This window comes from Hyaena hyaena, unplaced genomic scaffold, assembly GCF_003009895.1.
Source record: "Hyaena hyaena isolate Hyena2069 unplaced genomic scaffold, ASM300989v1 scaffold_13, whole genome shotgun sequence".
Lineage (NCBI taxonomy): Eukaryota > Metazoa > Chordata > Mammalia > Carnivora > Hyaenidae > Hyaena > Hyaena hyaena.
The window spans coordinates 2,694,597-2,711,701 of NW_024080645.1; the positions used below are offsets into that span (position 1 = coordinate 2,694,597).

Sequence of the window (17,105 nt, forward strand, 5' to 3'; positions counted from 1 at the left end):
TTTGCCCAAATTTATAAGATTCACTATTCATTCATTCCATAAATGTTTACCAAGCAAGCATTATGCACCAGGAACAATGCAAAGGCACTGACCAATTCAGCACCCGGTGCCGCTAAAACATGTTCTACTATTCATGTACAAAGCAGGAGAGTCACTGGCCCCCTGAGCTTCACTTACTGATCTGCACAGTGAAAGGGTCAAAAGGAAAGAGGTCTCAGATACAGCGGGTCAGTGTCTGCATGACAGCAAAAATACTTACGAAGATTTCGGTTTCGAAAGACTCAATGTATTATTAACTTTTCTGGCTGAATGGCGTTCCAGTTGCTCCCGTAGATTATTCTGGGGAACAGCAGCCATGATCCTAAACAGTGAGGAAAAGAACTATCAGCACAGCCACATACATCGCATTAATCACAGTATTTCTTGGGGGGTGAGAGGGTGGGGGTGGAGCACTGTTAATTAGGTTTTTTTGGGTCAATAAATTGTTTTGACATTTTTTACAAATGGTGAAATTTAAAATATGTAATCTTTAGAGAACTCAGTGACTCATTAAAAAGGCATAACATCAGGATCCTAGGGGTCCAAGAAGATGAAGAGAGAGAAAAAGGGGGAGAAAATGTATGTGAGCACATCACTGTGGAAAACTTTTGTAACCTGCGGAAAGACACAGACATCAAAATCCAGGAGGCACAAAGGATGCCCATTAGATTCCACCAAAACCGACCATCAGCAAGGCATATCATAGAGTCAAATTCACAAATACTCAGGCAAGGAAAGAATCATGAAAGCAGCAAGGGACAACAGTCCTTAACCTACAAGGGAAGATCGACGAGGTTCACGCAGACCCGTCCACACAAACCTGGCAGGCCAGAAAGGAGTGGTAGGATATATTCAATGTGCCGAATCGGAAAAATATGCAGCCAAGAATTCTTTATCCGGCAAAGCTGTCATTCAAAATAGAAGTAGAGATAAAAAGTTTCCCGGATAGGGGCGCCTGGGTGGCTCAGTCAGTTGAGTGTCCAACTTCGGCTCAGGTCATGATCTCACGGTTTGTGGGTTTGAGCCCTGCGTCAGGTTCTGTGCTGACAGCTCAGAGCCTGGAGCCTGTTTCAGATTCTGTGTCTCCCTCTCTCTCTGACCCTCCCCTGCTCACGCTGTCTCTCTCTCTCTCAGAAATAAACATTAAAAAAATTTAAAAAAAACAGTTTCCCAGACAAAAATGAAAGGAATTCATGACCACTAAACCAGCCCTGCAAGAAAATTTTAGGCAGACTCTCTGACGGGAGCAAAGACAAAACAAACAAACAAAACAAAACAACAACAAACCAAAAGACCAAAAGCAACAAAGACTAGAAAGGACCAGAGAGCACCACCAGAAATTCTAACTCTACAGGAACATAATGGCAACAAATTCATAGCTTTCAGTACTCACTCTAAACGTCAATGGTCTAAATGCTCCAATCAAAAGACATAGGGTAACAAAATGGATAAGATGACAAGATCCATCTATACGCTGTTTACAAGAGACCCACTTTAGACCTAAAGACACCTTCAGATTGGAAAGTAAGGGGATGGAGAACCATCCACCATGCTAATGGTTGCCAAAGGAAAGCCGGAGTAGCCATACTTACATCAGACACTGGAGACTTTAGAATAAAGATTGTAACAAGAGATGAAGAAGGGCATCATATCATAATTAAGGGGTCTATCCACCAAGAAGATCTAACAATTGTAAACATTTATGCTCCAAACATGGAGCACCCAAATATATAAATACATCAGGAACATAAAGAAACTCATTGATAATTGTATGGTAATAGTAGGGGACTTCAACACCCCACTTATAGCAATGGACAGATCATCTAAACAGAAAATCAACAAGGAAATAATGGCTTTGAATGACACACTGGACTGGATGGACTTAAGAGATATATTCAGAACTTTTCATCCTAAAGCAGCAGGATACACATTCTTCTCGAGAGCACACGGAACATTCTCCAGAACAGATCACATACTGGGACACAAATCAGCCCTCAACAAGTACAAAAAGACTGAGATCATACCGTGCATATTTTCAGACCACAACACGATGAAACTTGAAATCAACCACAAGAAAAAATGTGAAAAGGTAACAAATACTTGGAGACTAAAGAACATCCTACGAAATAATGAATGGGCTAACCAAGAAGTTAGAGAGAAAATTAAAAAGTACATGGAAGCCAATGAAAATGTTACCACCATAGCCCAAAACCTCTGAGATGCAGCAAAGGCGGTCATAAGAGGGAAGTATATAGCAATCCAGGCCTTCCTAAAGAAGGAAGGAAGGTCTCAGATACACAACCTAACCTTACACCTTAAAGAGCTGGAGAAAGAACAGTGAATAAAGACTAAAACCAGCAGAAGACAGGAAATAATAGAGATCAGAGCAGAAATCAATGGCATTGAAACCAAAAAACCAGTAGAACAGATCAATGAAACAGGAGCTAGTTCTTTGAAAGAATTAACAAAGTTGATAAACTTGTAGCCAGTCTGATCAAAAAGAAAAGGGACCCAAATAAATAAAATCAAGAATCAAAGAGGAGCAATCACAACCAACACAGCAGAAACACAAACACTAATAAAAGAATATTATGAGCAATTATACACCAATAAAATGGGCAATCTGGAAGAAATGGACAAATAAAACATATAGAACTACCAAAAGTGAAACAGGGAGAAACAGAAAATTTGAACAGACCCATCCATAATCAGCAAAGAAACCAAATTAGTGATTAAAAATCCCCAAAAACAAGAGTCCAGTGCCAGATGGCTTTCCAGGGGAATTCTATCAAACATTTAAAGAAGAGTTAACACTTACCTTTCAAAGCTGTTCCAAAATATAGAAATGGAAGAAAAACTTCCAAACTCCTTCTATAAAGCCAGCATTACCTTGATTCTAAAACCAAAGACCCCACTAAAAAGAACTACAGACCAATTTCCCTGATGAACATGGATGCAAAAACCCTCAACAAGATACTAGCCAACCAAATCCAACAATACATTCAAAGAATTATTCACCATAACCAAGTGGGATTTACACCTGGGATGCAGGGCTGGTTCAATATCCACAAAACAATAAATTGTTTTGTGATACATCACATCAATAAAAGAACGACACGATCCTCTCTATAGATGCAGAGAAAGCATTTGACAAAATATAGCATCTTTTCTTGATGAAAACCCTCAAGAAAGTAGGGAGAGAACGATCATAGCTCAAGATCATAAAAGCCATATATGAAAGATCCAGTGCTAATATCTTCCTCAACGGGGAAAAACTGGGAGCTTTCCCCTTAAGGTCAGAAATATGACAGGGATGTCCACTCTTGCCACTGTTATTCAACATAGTATTCGAAGTCTTAGCCTCAGCAATCAGACAACACAAAGGAATAAAAGGCATCCAAATTGGCCAGGAGGAGGTCAAACTTTCACTCTTCACAGATGACATGATACTGTATATGGAGAACCCAAAAGATTCTACCAAAAAACTGCTAGAAGTGATCCAGGAATTCAGCAAAGTTGCAGGATACAAAATCAATGCACAGAAATCAGTTGCGTTCCTATACACCAATAATGAAGCAACAGACAGAGAAATCAAGGAATTGATCCCATTTACAGTTGCACCAAAAATCATAAAATACATAGGAATAAACCTAACCAAAGAGGTGAAAAATCTATACACTGAAAACTATAGAAAGCTTATGAAAGGAATTGAAGAAGACACCAAAAAATGGAAAAATATTCCATGCTCATGGATTGGAAGAACACTGTTTAAATGTTGATACTACCAAAAGCAATCTACATATTCAGTGCAATACCTATCAAAATAACACCAGCATTCTTCACAGAGCTAGGAACAAATAATCCTAAAATTTGTATGGAACAAGAAAAGACCCTGAATAGCCAAAGTAATCTCGAAAAAGAAAACCAAAGTTGGAGGCATCACAATCTTAGGACTTCAAACTGTATTACAAAGCATCCAGACAGTATGGTACTGGCACAAAAACAGACATTCAGATCAATGGAACAGAATAGAGAACCCAGAAATGGACCCACAATTATATAGTCCACTAATCTTTGACAAAGCAGGAAAAAATATCCAATGAAATAAAGATAGTCTCTTCAGCAAATGGTGCTGGGAAAACTGGACAGGGACATGCAGAAAAATGAACCCGGACCACTTAAGGGTGAAGCCCGGTTGGGATTCTCTCTCTCCCTCTCTGCCTCTCCCCCGAAATAAACATTAAAAAAAAAAAACACCTCACTTGAGCTGATAGTTATAATCCCTCTCCCATTCCATCTTTACCAGAGACCTACTTTTATTGAATGCCATGTACTTCAGGAGGAAGGGTTAACAATACTAGATTACATTCATGGAAATATGAAGTTTTGTGGCGCGCCTGGGTGGCTCAGTTGGGTAAGCATCCGACTTCAGCTCAGGTCACGATCTCGTGGTTTGTCGAGTTCGAGCCCCGCATCAGGCTCTGTGCTGACAGCTCAGATCCTGGAGCCTGCTTCAGATGCTATGTCTCCCCCTCTCTCTGTCCCTCCCATGCTCATACTCTGTCTCTCTCTCTCTAATAAATAAAAGTGTTAAAAAAAAAAAGAAATATGAAGTTTCGCATAAATCACAATCCACTCACTGATTATTAAAATAACCTATGTTTAACAACTGTTTTAGTTGATTTTTTTAAAAGTTTATTTATTTATTTTAGTAATCTAACTCATGACCCTAAGATCAAGTCACACACACACTCCTCTGATTGAGCCAGCCACCTGTTTTACCTTATTTTCCTTTTTAAAAAAAAAAAGTTTATTTATTTTTGAGAGAGAGCGAGCGAGTGCGCAAATGAACATGTGCACATGCCTGCAAGCAAGCATGAGCAGGGGAGGGGCAGAGGGAGAGAGAATCACAAGCAGGCTCTGTGCTCAGCATGGAGCCCAACTCAGGGCTTGATCTCATTACCATGAGATCATGACCTGAGCTGAAATCAAGAGTTGGATGCTTAACCGAATAAGCCACCCAGGCGCCCCTGAAATGATGTATTTTCATCCTGTCATTCCTTCTTTATTCATTACCTGGAATACTTTCCTCCTCTGAACTACTATTTTGTTACCTAATATACTACAGTTCACATAAGAAAGACAGGATAAGAGTCTTTCCTTTATTAATTTTCAAAATAATGACTTCATTTTCTAACAACCTCCAATTATGCTCAATTTTCTTTCAGTATTATTATAAACTCATCGGTTAAACATATTAGGCATATATATATATATATATATATATATATTTTTTTTTAAGTTTATCTACTTTGAGATAGAGAGTGAACGCATGCTCATGCACAAATAGGGGAGGAGCAGAGAGAGAGAGGGGGAGAGAGAGAATCCCAAGCAGGCTTTGCACTGCCAGTGCTGAGCCTGACTCAAATCACAAACCATGAGATCATGACCTGAACCAAAACCAAGAGTCAGATGCTTAACTGAATGAACCACCCAGGTGCTCCCACTTTAGGTATATTTTAGTCCAATACAGTTATCATTCTTATTGATTCTCCAATTGTTTCATGTTTGGCCAGCAGAGCCTCTTTAGCCCTTTGGACATAACCTTAATAGTCCTGGCTAAAATAGTCCTAAAATAGTCTTTGCCAGCTCCCTCACTATCTAGAATGAAAAGATCTCCCAGGCTAATCTTGTGCATTTTTAGCTCCACACTTAGAATCAGCCATTTCCCCAAAGGGCCCTGATTCCTTTTTTCATGGAGAATATATATATATATTTTAAGTTTGTTTATTTTGAGAGAGACAGAGATAGTGCGAGACAGAGAATCCGAAGCAGGCTCTGCACTGTCAGGGCAGAGTCCAATGTGGGTCCTGAATTCATGGAACTGGGACATCATGGCCTGAGCTGAAACAACGAGTCAGATGCCTAAAGCGCCCTCGCAGAGAGTATGTTAAGACCACAGTCTCTGAGTGTCCAAAGGCACCTTCCCATTTTGCTACCACTTTTTTAAAAAAAAATCTAAGCTCTATGCCCAACACGGGGCTCAAACTCATGACCCTGAGATCAAGAGTCGCATGCTCCTGCATTGAGCCAGCCAGGCGCCCCAGCACCTCCCCATTTTCTATCTAGTTTAAAAGGCTTAGGATTTGTTTAAATATGCTCTTTCCACAGTCCGTCCAATGAGGAAGTTTTCACAGTCTAAATGAGAAAGAGGGAAACCACACGCCACCTCTCAGGACTTCAACCTCAGCAGCTGCTGTTGGGGCAGAGACACAGACCTCCACCCTTAAGACACAAAGAACAAAATGGTCCAAGCCATCATTGCTTAACCTTGTCCCACATTCCTTCTAAGTTTTCATAGTTTCTATTGCATCCTTCTATGAATTTTCCATGTCATTCTTATTTGTGGATCAAAACGAGCCATGGTATTCTTTTTTTTTAATGTTTTTTTTTTATTTATTTCTAGGAGAGAGAGAGACAGCGTGAGCAGAGGAGGGTCAGAGAGAGAGGGAGTCACAGACTGAAAGAGGCTCCAGGCTCTGAACTGGCAGTCGGCACAGAGCCCGACGCGGGGCTCGAACCCACGAACCGCGAGATCATGACCTAAGCAAAAGTCGGACGTTTAACCGACTAAGCCACCCAGGCGCCCCATGAGCCATGGTATTCTAACAGCGATTTCCAACATTACTCCACAGCGTGATGGTATGTGTATTTAGCCATCTCAATAGTACAAATTTTGATTAGCTATTTCATAACTGTAGTGATAACATTATGGATTCATGGTTGGCATGCAGTTAACCTTGGGCTATTTTTTAATGTTTTATTATTTATTTATTTTGAGAGAGCGGAAGAGCGTGCGAGTACAAATGAGGGAGGGGCAGAGAGAGAGAGCATCCCGAGCAGTAAGAGAGAATCCAGCAATGTAAGCACAGAGCCCGACACAGGGCTCAATCCCAAGAACCTGAGCTGAAATCAACAGCTGGACGCTCAACTGATGGAGCCACCCAGGTGCCCCAACTTTTCCCTAGTTTTAAGCTACACGACTCTGGTTATTCCTACAGGGTAGCCAGAGACATACTCCAAAGCATGACAGCAAGTACACAATTTTCTACTCAAAATCCTTCAGTGGGAACGCTTTGAAGAGGCCGGTGAATGCCGAGAAGCAAAAAGGGGTCTCCTGTGTACCCACTCCATTAAAACATCGTTAAGTTATTGGACACACAAACAATTATTCATCGAAACAGCAAGGATCGGTGATATAAAATCAAAGGAGGAAAATAAACTGAACATAGAGACCAGTGAAAGGTTTTACCATACTAAAGGAGAGGAACAGAGCAATGAGCCCAGAAAGCTTTAAAGTAAATCTCTGAATTAGACCCACCCCAGGAATCACAAGTACAACCTGGAGAATGATCACAATTTTCTCTCAGTTACTGGGGGGAGTTATTCTTAAGCCACTGCAATAGGCAAAACACTAATTCAACAGTGTGAAAAAATTTACTGACTGAAACATAATAAACCAGAAGACCATATCCATGCACAGAAAGAACAAATAAATCAGTGAAAAGAAGGAAGAAGAGGATGACAACCCAGTGCAGGAATACAGACACACACCCAGCCAATGAGACTCGAAGTCTTTTTAATTAAAACAAACCAACGGCAAAGAATAAAGGATTAGAGGAGCCCCATCTGAACAGTGTCTTGAACAAACAAAAATAGCTTAGGCCAGAAGTTGAGAGGACCTTTGTTTAACAATCAGGTCGTGATACTAAGAAAGAGTCTAAGGATATTAAATTGTAAGGAAAAATTGTATTTAAGAGATTTTATTACTAATATTTTTTAAGTACTCTCTACCCCCAATGTGGGGCTCAAACTCACGACCCCGAGATCAAGAGCTGCACATTCCACTGACTGAGCCAGTCAGGCGCCCCTACAAGGCAATTAAAAAAAAAAAAAATCCTACAAGTAGCTAAGCAAGAAAAGTATCACATTTGTAGTAATAAAGAGAATTACTTCTGACTAATTGAAGGACACAGCATTTATAAGATCCTTAGCATACAAGACCTAAGCAACTTTCATTCAAATGTGACAAGAGAAATATCATTTTGGAGTTTGAACATTGTAAGATTCAAGCTTTACCTTCAAAACTGGCTGTTAAGAAATGTTCAAATAGCAACACTGACTTTAAAAACAAAAGCTTAGGCTGACGGAAGCGGGCAGCAGATTCTGTGCCCTGGCCTCACCGGGAAACTACTAATGTCCCTGTGGATCTGAAGAGAATTTCCTAAGAACACGTAACGGATGGAAAAGAGAAAACTGACGATGGCTGTGAAGGCCCCGATGTCACATGCCAAGCTGATGCCTTCGGATGGTCGTGGACTTACGCTGACATCCGGAACAACAGAAGCCTGCTCGGCCACGGTCTGGGTCAGTTGGCTGAGCGCGAGACTAATGAAGTCAATTTCAGAAGGATCCAGCCGCCTGTGCTATTAAAAGTACACGGGGATCTCACGCACACGGTTCGCTACACTCACAGTGCCTGAACTCCCCCCACCCCTGAAACTGCACTGGAACTGCTGGTGGCCGTGAACTTCCTCGGTTGTTCAAAAAAGAAATTAAAATAAACTGTTAACTTTTTTCAGCATTTAAAACTGAACAAAAACAAAAAAGTAAGAAGTGAGTGGAAAGAGCAGATGATCAGTTAACCAGGTCTAACAGCCACGTCCTAAGAACACGTCAGGACAAGCCCTGTCCTGCGACGCCAGTTATTACAACAGAAGGTTAAAGAGAGACTGCAGGAAAACAGCGAGACAGAGGACAAAGGAAACCAAGTTTTCTTTCTTTTTTTTTTTTTAAAGGCAGAATTCCTCTTCTTTCAAATAAATGAGACTAAAGTTGCTATTTTGGGATCTATCAAAATCTGTACCACCTTCTCTCTAGGTCAAGCCTTTCTTTTATTCTTTTTGTTGTCTTGAGATGGCTATTTCAGGACCTGGGGACAGACAACCAAAAAGACTGCTCTGAAGAAATTCAGTGCCAACTAACATTCAGGTACGTCTTGCACTGCTTCCTGTCTTCCGCTAGAAATGGAGGCTTCGGGGGTGAGCTCCATGTGGTTACTGTTCAAAGGGAAGCCATCTTCTACGGCAAAAGTGGGAGCCAGTCATAACCTTAGGAACCTCAACGTTACCTCAACAGGGCCCCAGGGGCAAGCAACACTCTCTCCTCTGATCAAATCAAACATCAAACAAACACAATTTCTAGACAAAGAGAGACTTTTGACTAGGATTTTATAAAAGTAGGTCTTCTTCATCTATTGTCATACATAGTTTGGTCTTCTGGGAAGAGGCTTATCTCTGTAGGACTTACCTAAGAAAAGCTGACTTGTAATCCCCCTGTAGCCCACAAGAAAGGAAAATTTATTAATTACTGGGTGTCAGCGACCAATTACCCAAATGGTCGCTGGGTCCATTTGCCCAAAGATCTTCCATATTATTGTTTTTATTACTGTATTTATTATTATTATAAATTTATAATTATTTATTATATTACTTGTATTTATTATTGTTTTAATGGTCTGTCTCTCTCTTTTAAAATCCATAGTAAAAATGTACTTACAGTAATGATATATCATTTTAATAGTTTAATCAATAAAAATTAGTGTGATCAGGGGCACCTGGGTGGCTCAGTCCGGTAAGCACCCGACTTTGGCTCAGGTCACAATGAGTTTGAGCCCCACACTGGGCTCCCTGCCATCAGCACAGAGCCTGCTTCAGATCCTCTGTGTCCCTCTCCTGTGTGTGTGTGTACCCATGCGCACTCTCTCAAAAGTAAACATTAAAAAAAATGTTTTTTAAGGAAGTATGATCAGATCAACAGAGTTTAAAAATACATTTCTATTGGGGTAAAACATACATGCAATAAAGTGCACTGATCCTAGATGTCTCAGTATGGTTTTACTTATATATTCACCTATAAAAACAACATTCAAATAACAGTATAGAACCTTTCTAGCACCTCAATATGCTTTCTTTTTCCCTTCCCCAGTTAACATATGCCAGATGTAACCACTCTCTATATCACGAATAGTTTTTCCTATTCTTGAACTTCTTCATTCATATATGTAGAATTATAGACTATGTACTATTAATGCATTTTTGAAAAGCCATCTGATAAAACTCAAACCAATTCTAATACATTAAAACACAGAATTAAAGTTAAAATCAAGGGGCACCTGAATGGCTCAGTCAGTTAAGCATCCGACTCAATTTCAGTTCAGGTCTTGATCTCAGGGTCGTGAGTTCAAGCCCAACACTGGGCTCTGTGCTGGTCATGAAGCCTGCTTTAAAAAAAAAAAAAAAAAAAGACACACACACAAAAAGAAGTTAAAATTGAGCCCCACTGTATTATCTGTGTTTTACAATAGGGGTGAATCAATTAAAAAATAGGGGCAAAAAACAAGGCTATTCTCCTCTTTTCACTCTCATATTGGACATTTTTGCCAATGCAAAACTGTTCAAAAAGGAAAATACTAGAAAAGAAGAGATGAGAATATCATTACATGTAGACAATATGATTATATACCAACACAATCCAAAGGAAATCAGTCATAACAATAGATAATTAAAACTTCAGCAAAGTGGTTAAATAAAAGATAAATACAAATCTACAGAACTCAAATGCATTCTCATGTAGTGGTAATAACTAACTAGAAAATACAATTTTTAAAAAGCATTCAGTTAACAACAGCAATGAAAAGTCTTAAACTACCAATTAACCTAGCAAAAGACATACATCTTCATGATATAAAGAAAATGACCAAATTTTACTGGGAGAAAGAAAGAAAAATTTAAGCAAATAGAGAAATATTTCATGTTCTTCAATGAAAAGGTTTAAACATCTTTAAGATAAGTTTTTCATAAATTAATTCATGAGTTTAACAAAATTCCGATTAAAACACCACAGAATACTTCACAAAACTCAACCAAAATGCTTCTAAAGTTTATTTGACAAAAGTGCAAGACAAGAATACTAAATAACACTGGGGTTGTAACTAGCATTAGAAATACAATCATATTAAATATAATAGTAGTTTAAATGGCATAATACTCATCTTTAAAAAACAAAAATAGGGGCGCCTGGGTGGCTCAGTTGGTTGGGCGTCTGACTTGGGCTCAGGTCATGATCTCACCTCTCGTGGGTTCAAGCCCCATGTCGGGCTCTGTGCTGACTGCCAGCTCGGAGCCTGGAGCTGCTTCAGATTCTGTATCTCCCTCTCTCTGACCCTCCCCTGCTCACGCTGTCTCTCTCTGTCTCTCAGAAATAAAAATAAAACATTAAAAAGAAAAAAGAAAAATAGAGGAAGCCTGGGTGGCTCATTCGGTTGAGCATCTGGCTCTGACTCTTCTTTTCGGCTCAGGTGATCTTAGGGTTCATGGAATCAAGCCCCATGTCAGGCTCTGCACTGAGGGTACGGAGCCTGCTTGAGAGTCTCCCTCTCCTCTTCCCTCTCTGCCTCCCCCCCGCCCCCATGCTCTCCGTCTCTTTCCCCCTCCTCTCAAAATAAATAAACTTAAAAAAAAAAAGAAGAAGAAAAATCTAGTCACCAAAACATGTTTAATGTGTGATGAAAGAAACACAACGAGAGGGAAATTAACCAGTATTTAACAAGCGTTACGGGGATAGTCAGGAAGCAACACACTCTAGATCTGGAGCTGACCCTATGACTCACGGGCCAAATCTGGCCTGCAGCCAGTGTTTGTAAAAAGCATTTTATGGAAACACAATACCTATTTGTTCACATACTACCTACGGCTGCTTTAGCACTAGGGTTGGGTCGTTATCACAAAAGACTATCTAGTCTGCAAAGCCTAAAATATTTACTGTCTGGCTCTTTACAAAAAAGATTTGAGAGTTGCTCTAGATTACTGTTGGGTAAAAAAAGGAATTATTAAATACATCAAATCTCTGATAAGAAGGTAAAAAAATAATCAGGCCAAAATGCAAATGAGTGAGCACCCAAAGAGTTACGGAAAGCCCCGAAACTGCTTTGGTCCTAAGACAGGTATCTAATTCCGAGACTCGGGACATCAGCTGGACAGAATCAGAGTTAAGGCCTAACTGGGTGGGAAATGTTCTGCTATGAAACCAGCTCCCCAAAGGGGAAAGTAAAATTAAATTCCATTTCTATCCCTGATATCTGCAAATGAAAGAAAGTTACCAGTTGTTGAAGGACTGAGTGGGAAAGACCCTGAAACCACAAGCCCAAGAATATTTTCAAATCAGTTTGTACACCTGAATAATTTTATAAAACTTTGCATCATGAATTTAGATTAAAGCGATCCTGATGCCAAAGCAGAAGCAAATGCAAAAATGTCTCTGGAGGAATGTACTTTTTATCTTAGGCCTTAAGTAAGTCCCACAAATAATTTTTCAAGACAATGTGTAGCAAACACAGACAAAAATAGCCAAGCACACAAGAAAACAAGGCACCAGGAACAAGAACTATTGTAATAAGGAAGTCAAACAGTATTAGGCATAAAAGTATAAAGCAATTAAACTCACGGTGTTTAGAAAAATCAAAGACAAGCTTGAAAGTATCCGCAGTAAACAGAAAACGATCAAAAGGACCTTGCCAAGAGAACTTCTAAAAACGAAAAATACAAGCAAAATTAAGATTTCAGTGAATGGATTTACCAGCACATTATACACAACTAAAGAGGTAATTAGTAAATTAAACTCAGAAGAAAGTGTCCAGGATCTGTCTCCGGGGACTCCTCATATCCCTACACTGGCCAAGCCTTCTGAGCAAAGGACATGTCCAGTCTCGGCAGCTAGAGACAGCAGATCCCTCCAGAAAGATCTAGAGTCATGCCTCCCCAGAGACATCCCACGGTAATAAAGGCAAAGCCCTCTCCTTCCTCTCCCTGGAGACATTTCCTTACGTTTCAGGGTAATAAACCTCGAGGCACCTTCCCCCTCTCACCCAGGAGATCTGCCTACATCCTAGGGTAACGAGTCATCTGGAGGGAAGGATGTGCAGATGTGCCAGCAACCCCTAAATGCTCAGCGTCTCTAAATTTTGGTGTTCCTTTTGCTGTGATGCACTCAACGGCATGCACCAGTATCATCTAGCCTTGACCACCTTCCCTTGTGGGGGACTGAGGCAAGATATTGCTGGCTGTTTTTGCTGTAATAAACCATCTGTATCTCTGGTCTTGTGCCTTGTCAGTTCATACATAAATGTGTACGGATGTGTGTATAAAACACCACTGTGGCAGGCTAACTTGCTGGTTTAAAAGTAAGGCAAAATCTAAGCTCCTTCACAGTAAGTTGTTGACTTAACAAATACCTACACAGAGGGAGAAAGAAAACAGGTGGAGGGGTGCCTGGGGGGCTCAGTCAGTTGAGCATCCGCATCCTGATTTTGGCTCAGGTCATGATCTCACAGTTTGTCAGACTCTGTGCTGACAGTGTGGGGCCTGCTTGGGATTCTCTCTCTCTCTTTCTCTCTCTTCTCTCTCTCTGCCTGTCACTCACTCTCTCTCTCAAAAAAAATTAAAAATAAACCTACAGAAAAGGGAAAAAAAAAAGGAAAGGAAGAGAAAAAGAAAAGCAAAGAGAAAAGAGAAGAGAAGAAAAGGTGGAAAATATGAGAAGTTAGAAGACATGGAAGGTACAGTAAGAAAGTATTACAGAAATCTAAACAGAAATCTAGTTCCAGAAACTGGGGCAGAATTAATACTTGAAAAGATAACAGCTGAGGTGTTTCCATAATGAAAGTCAAATCTTCAGATTCAAGAAAGCAAACAAATTCTGAGCAGGGTAGATAAAAGGAAATCCACACCAAAATATAACATTGTGCAACATGTGGACAGAAAATTGATTTCTCTTCAAAAACGGAAATCAGAAGACAGCAGAACGTTATTTTCAATGTGCCGAAAGAAAATAACCTCCAACTCTTTTTCCAGCAAAAACAGCCTTCAAAAATTGAGACTGAATTGTATACTTTAAAAGGATGAATCTTGTGATATATGAATTGCATCTCAATAAAGCTGTTACTTTTAAAACTGCCTGTAACAAAAGCAACAGACAGTAAGTGCTGGGGAGGATGCAGAGAAATGAATCCTCATACAGTGTTGTTGAGAATAAAAAATGGTGCAGCTGTGTTGGAAAAGTCTGGCAGTACTTCAAAAGATTAAACACAGAGGAACCAGCAATTTCACTCCTGGATATATACTCAGAAGAACTGAAAACATATATTCAAACAAATGCTTGGACCTGAATGTTCACAGAGGCATTACTCGTAATAGCCAAAAATGAGAAACAGCCCAAATGTCCATCAACTGATGAATGGATAAATACAACATGTGAATCTCTACGATGAAATGGTGTTTGGTCACACAAGGGAAGGTAGTACTGATAAATGCTACAATAATGATGAACCTGGTGGGGCGCCTGGGTGGCTTAGTCGGTTAAGCGTCCGACTTTCGCTTAGGTCATGATCTCACGGTTCGTGGGTTTGAGCCCCGCGTCGGGCTCTGTGCTGACTGCCAGCTCAGAGCCTGGAGCCTGTTTCAGTCTGTGACTCCCTCTCTCTCTGACCCTCCCCTGCTCACGCTCTCTCTCTCTCTAGAAATAAATAAAAAAAAACTTAAAAAAAAAATTAAAAAAAAAAAATAATGATGAACCTGGAAATACTAGCTGAGTAAAGAAGCCAGACACAAAGAACCACACGTGGTACATTCCGATGTGTATTAGAAAGTAGATTAGCGACTACCTGTGGGTGGGAGTGGTACACAGATTGGGGGATGACAGCAAGGGGTGTGGAGGTCCTTTTTGGGCTCATGGAAATGTTCTGAAATCGACCGTGACAATGGCTGCACAAGTCTAGAAATATAGTAAGGGCCACTGAGTTCTACTCTTTAAATGGGTGAATTTTAGGCTCTGTGAATTATAAGTCAAAGTTGTTATAAAAAAAATCAAGGTGAAATAAAAACATTTTCAGATCATCGAAACCAAGTCTGTCACCAGCGACTCTCATTAAATGAGATTCTGAAGGATGTATTGAAGGTAGTAGAAAAGTACGCCTAGATGCAAGTTCTCTGATGATGGCTGGACTAAAGGAATCAAGAAGGCAGTAAAGTATGTGCCTAAATCTAAACAAACCTTGACCGCACAAAGCAACAATAATGTCTTGCAAGGCTCAAAAACTAAATAGTTTCAATACCCAACGGTAATGACACATAAGTGAGGTAAAGAGAGTTAATGTGCTCCAGGCCTCTGTGTTGTAAGCGGAGGGAGGTGCTGATTAGCTGCAGACTTCAGAGGACAGATCTGCACGCCACGCTTTCTAGGGTCATCACTGAAGACTAAACAGAGTATGCGCCTAAACATCTAGAAGGGGAAAACAAATGATTTTTTAAAAACTCACTTAAAACAACGCTATCAAAAAGGAAAGAAAAGGAAAAATATAAGACAAAGTACAAAAGAAGGTAGTAGTAGATTTAAATCCAAATATCTGCTGATTACAATAAATATAAATTGAACAATTCCTTTGGCTAAAAAGTTTATCAATCTGAACTTAAAAAACGAAATCTGACTATGTATTTGCTGTTTGTTAGAGACCTGTCTAAAACACTGGGTATAGGGAGAGGTTAAAAGTAACAAGATGAGGGACGCCTGGGTGGTTCATTCAGTTGAGGGTCCAACTTGGGCTCAGGTCATGATCTCATGGTTTGTGGGTTTGAGCCCCACCTCTGGCTCTGTGCTAACAGCTCAGATCCTGGAACCTGCTTGGGATTCTGTGTCTCCCTCTCTCCCCACCCCTCCCCCACTCACATTCTGTCTCTCAAAAGTGAATATACATTTTTAAAAAATGTTTAAAGAAGATGAAAAAAACAAGTGAAAACTCACCAAAAGACAGCAAGGATTTTTATATTAATATCAGACAAAACAGATTTTAAGACAGAAAGCCTTACTAGAGATAAAGAGGTCACTGTATAACGATAAAGAATTCAATTCACCAAATATATATATATATTATATATATAAATATATAAAGATATAACAACTTTAAATTTGTATGGCCTGTAAAATAACTGCAAACTACATGAAGCAAAACTGATAGAATGACAGGAAACAGAAAGAGCCTATAATTATAGGTTTAAAATTAGCACTCAGTAATTCATAGAACAAGTAACTAAAAAAATCAGGAACCACCCAAAAGATCTGAATAACGCCACCTTTACAAAATGTACGCTCTTTTCGAGAGCAGACACTTACATAAGCAGACCACAAACTAGGCCCTAAGGCAAGTCTCAACAATTTCAATGGGTTGAAGTCACATGTTCGCCAACTAAATGTAATTATGCCAGAAATCAACAATAAAAAGATTAATTGGAAAAAAGTAACTGTTTTAGTATCCGTGGATGACTCATGCCTGAAGAAATAATAGTATGACTATAAACAGCACGGCTGGATAATGATGGTTTTCATAACCCCATCCATCACTCCTGGTACTGGCATGCTACTGTAAAGAACTTTCCCTTTTCTCCTATTTGCTTTTTTTTTTTTAATGTTTTTTAAATTTATTTCTGAGAGAGAGAGAGAGAGAGAGCATGAGCAGGGGAGGGTCAGAGAGAGAGGGAGACACAGAATCTGAAACAGGCTCCAGGCTCTGAGCTAGCTGTCGGCGCAGGGCCCCGACGCGGGGCCTGAACTTACGAACCGTGAGATCATGACCTGAGCTGAAGTCAGACACTCAACTGACTGGGCCACCCAGGCGCCCTTCTCCTATTTGCTTTTTATAAGTAAGGACTCTTCATGCATTTGATGGGTCGTAATCCATTGCTGTCATTATTTTCATGCTCAACTGGTTTCCTATTCGATTAGGGAGAGTGGAGCTCCTTCAAGCGGCCTTGTGCACTTTATTTTTAAATGCACTAAAATACACATAATGGAAAATTTACCATCTTAATCATCTTTAAGCGTACAGTTCAGTGCTATAAGGTATATTCACACTGTCGTGCAACCAATTGCCAGAACCTTTTCACCTTGCAAAACTG

General features: G+C 39.9%; 1 protein-coding gene across 4 annotated transcripts in view; it reads right to left on the reverse strand.

The window, feature by feature from the left end:
* Positions 1–17,105, reverse strand: part of BLM (BLM RecQ like helicase) — an 87,706-nt gene that overhangs the window by 59,433 nt on the left and 11,168 nt on the right. For 2 of the 4 annotated variants that reach the window (XM_039257365.1, XM_039257386.1), the window contains exons 1-2: positions 8,179–8,458; positions 260–361 (exon numbers count right to left, since the gene is read on the reverse strand). In XM_039257365.1, the coding sequence (XP_039113296.1) occupies positions 260–357 (98 nt within the window). In that variant the 5' untranslated portion in view covers positions 358–361; positions 8,179–8,458. Of the gene's footprint in view, positions 1–259; positions 362–859; positions 884–8,178; positions 8,459–17,105 lie in introns of those variants that run through there. The other 2 variants (XM_039257379.1, XM_039257372.1) reach the window with 2 other exon arrangements.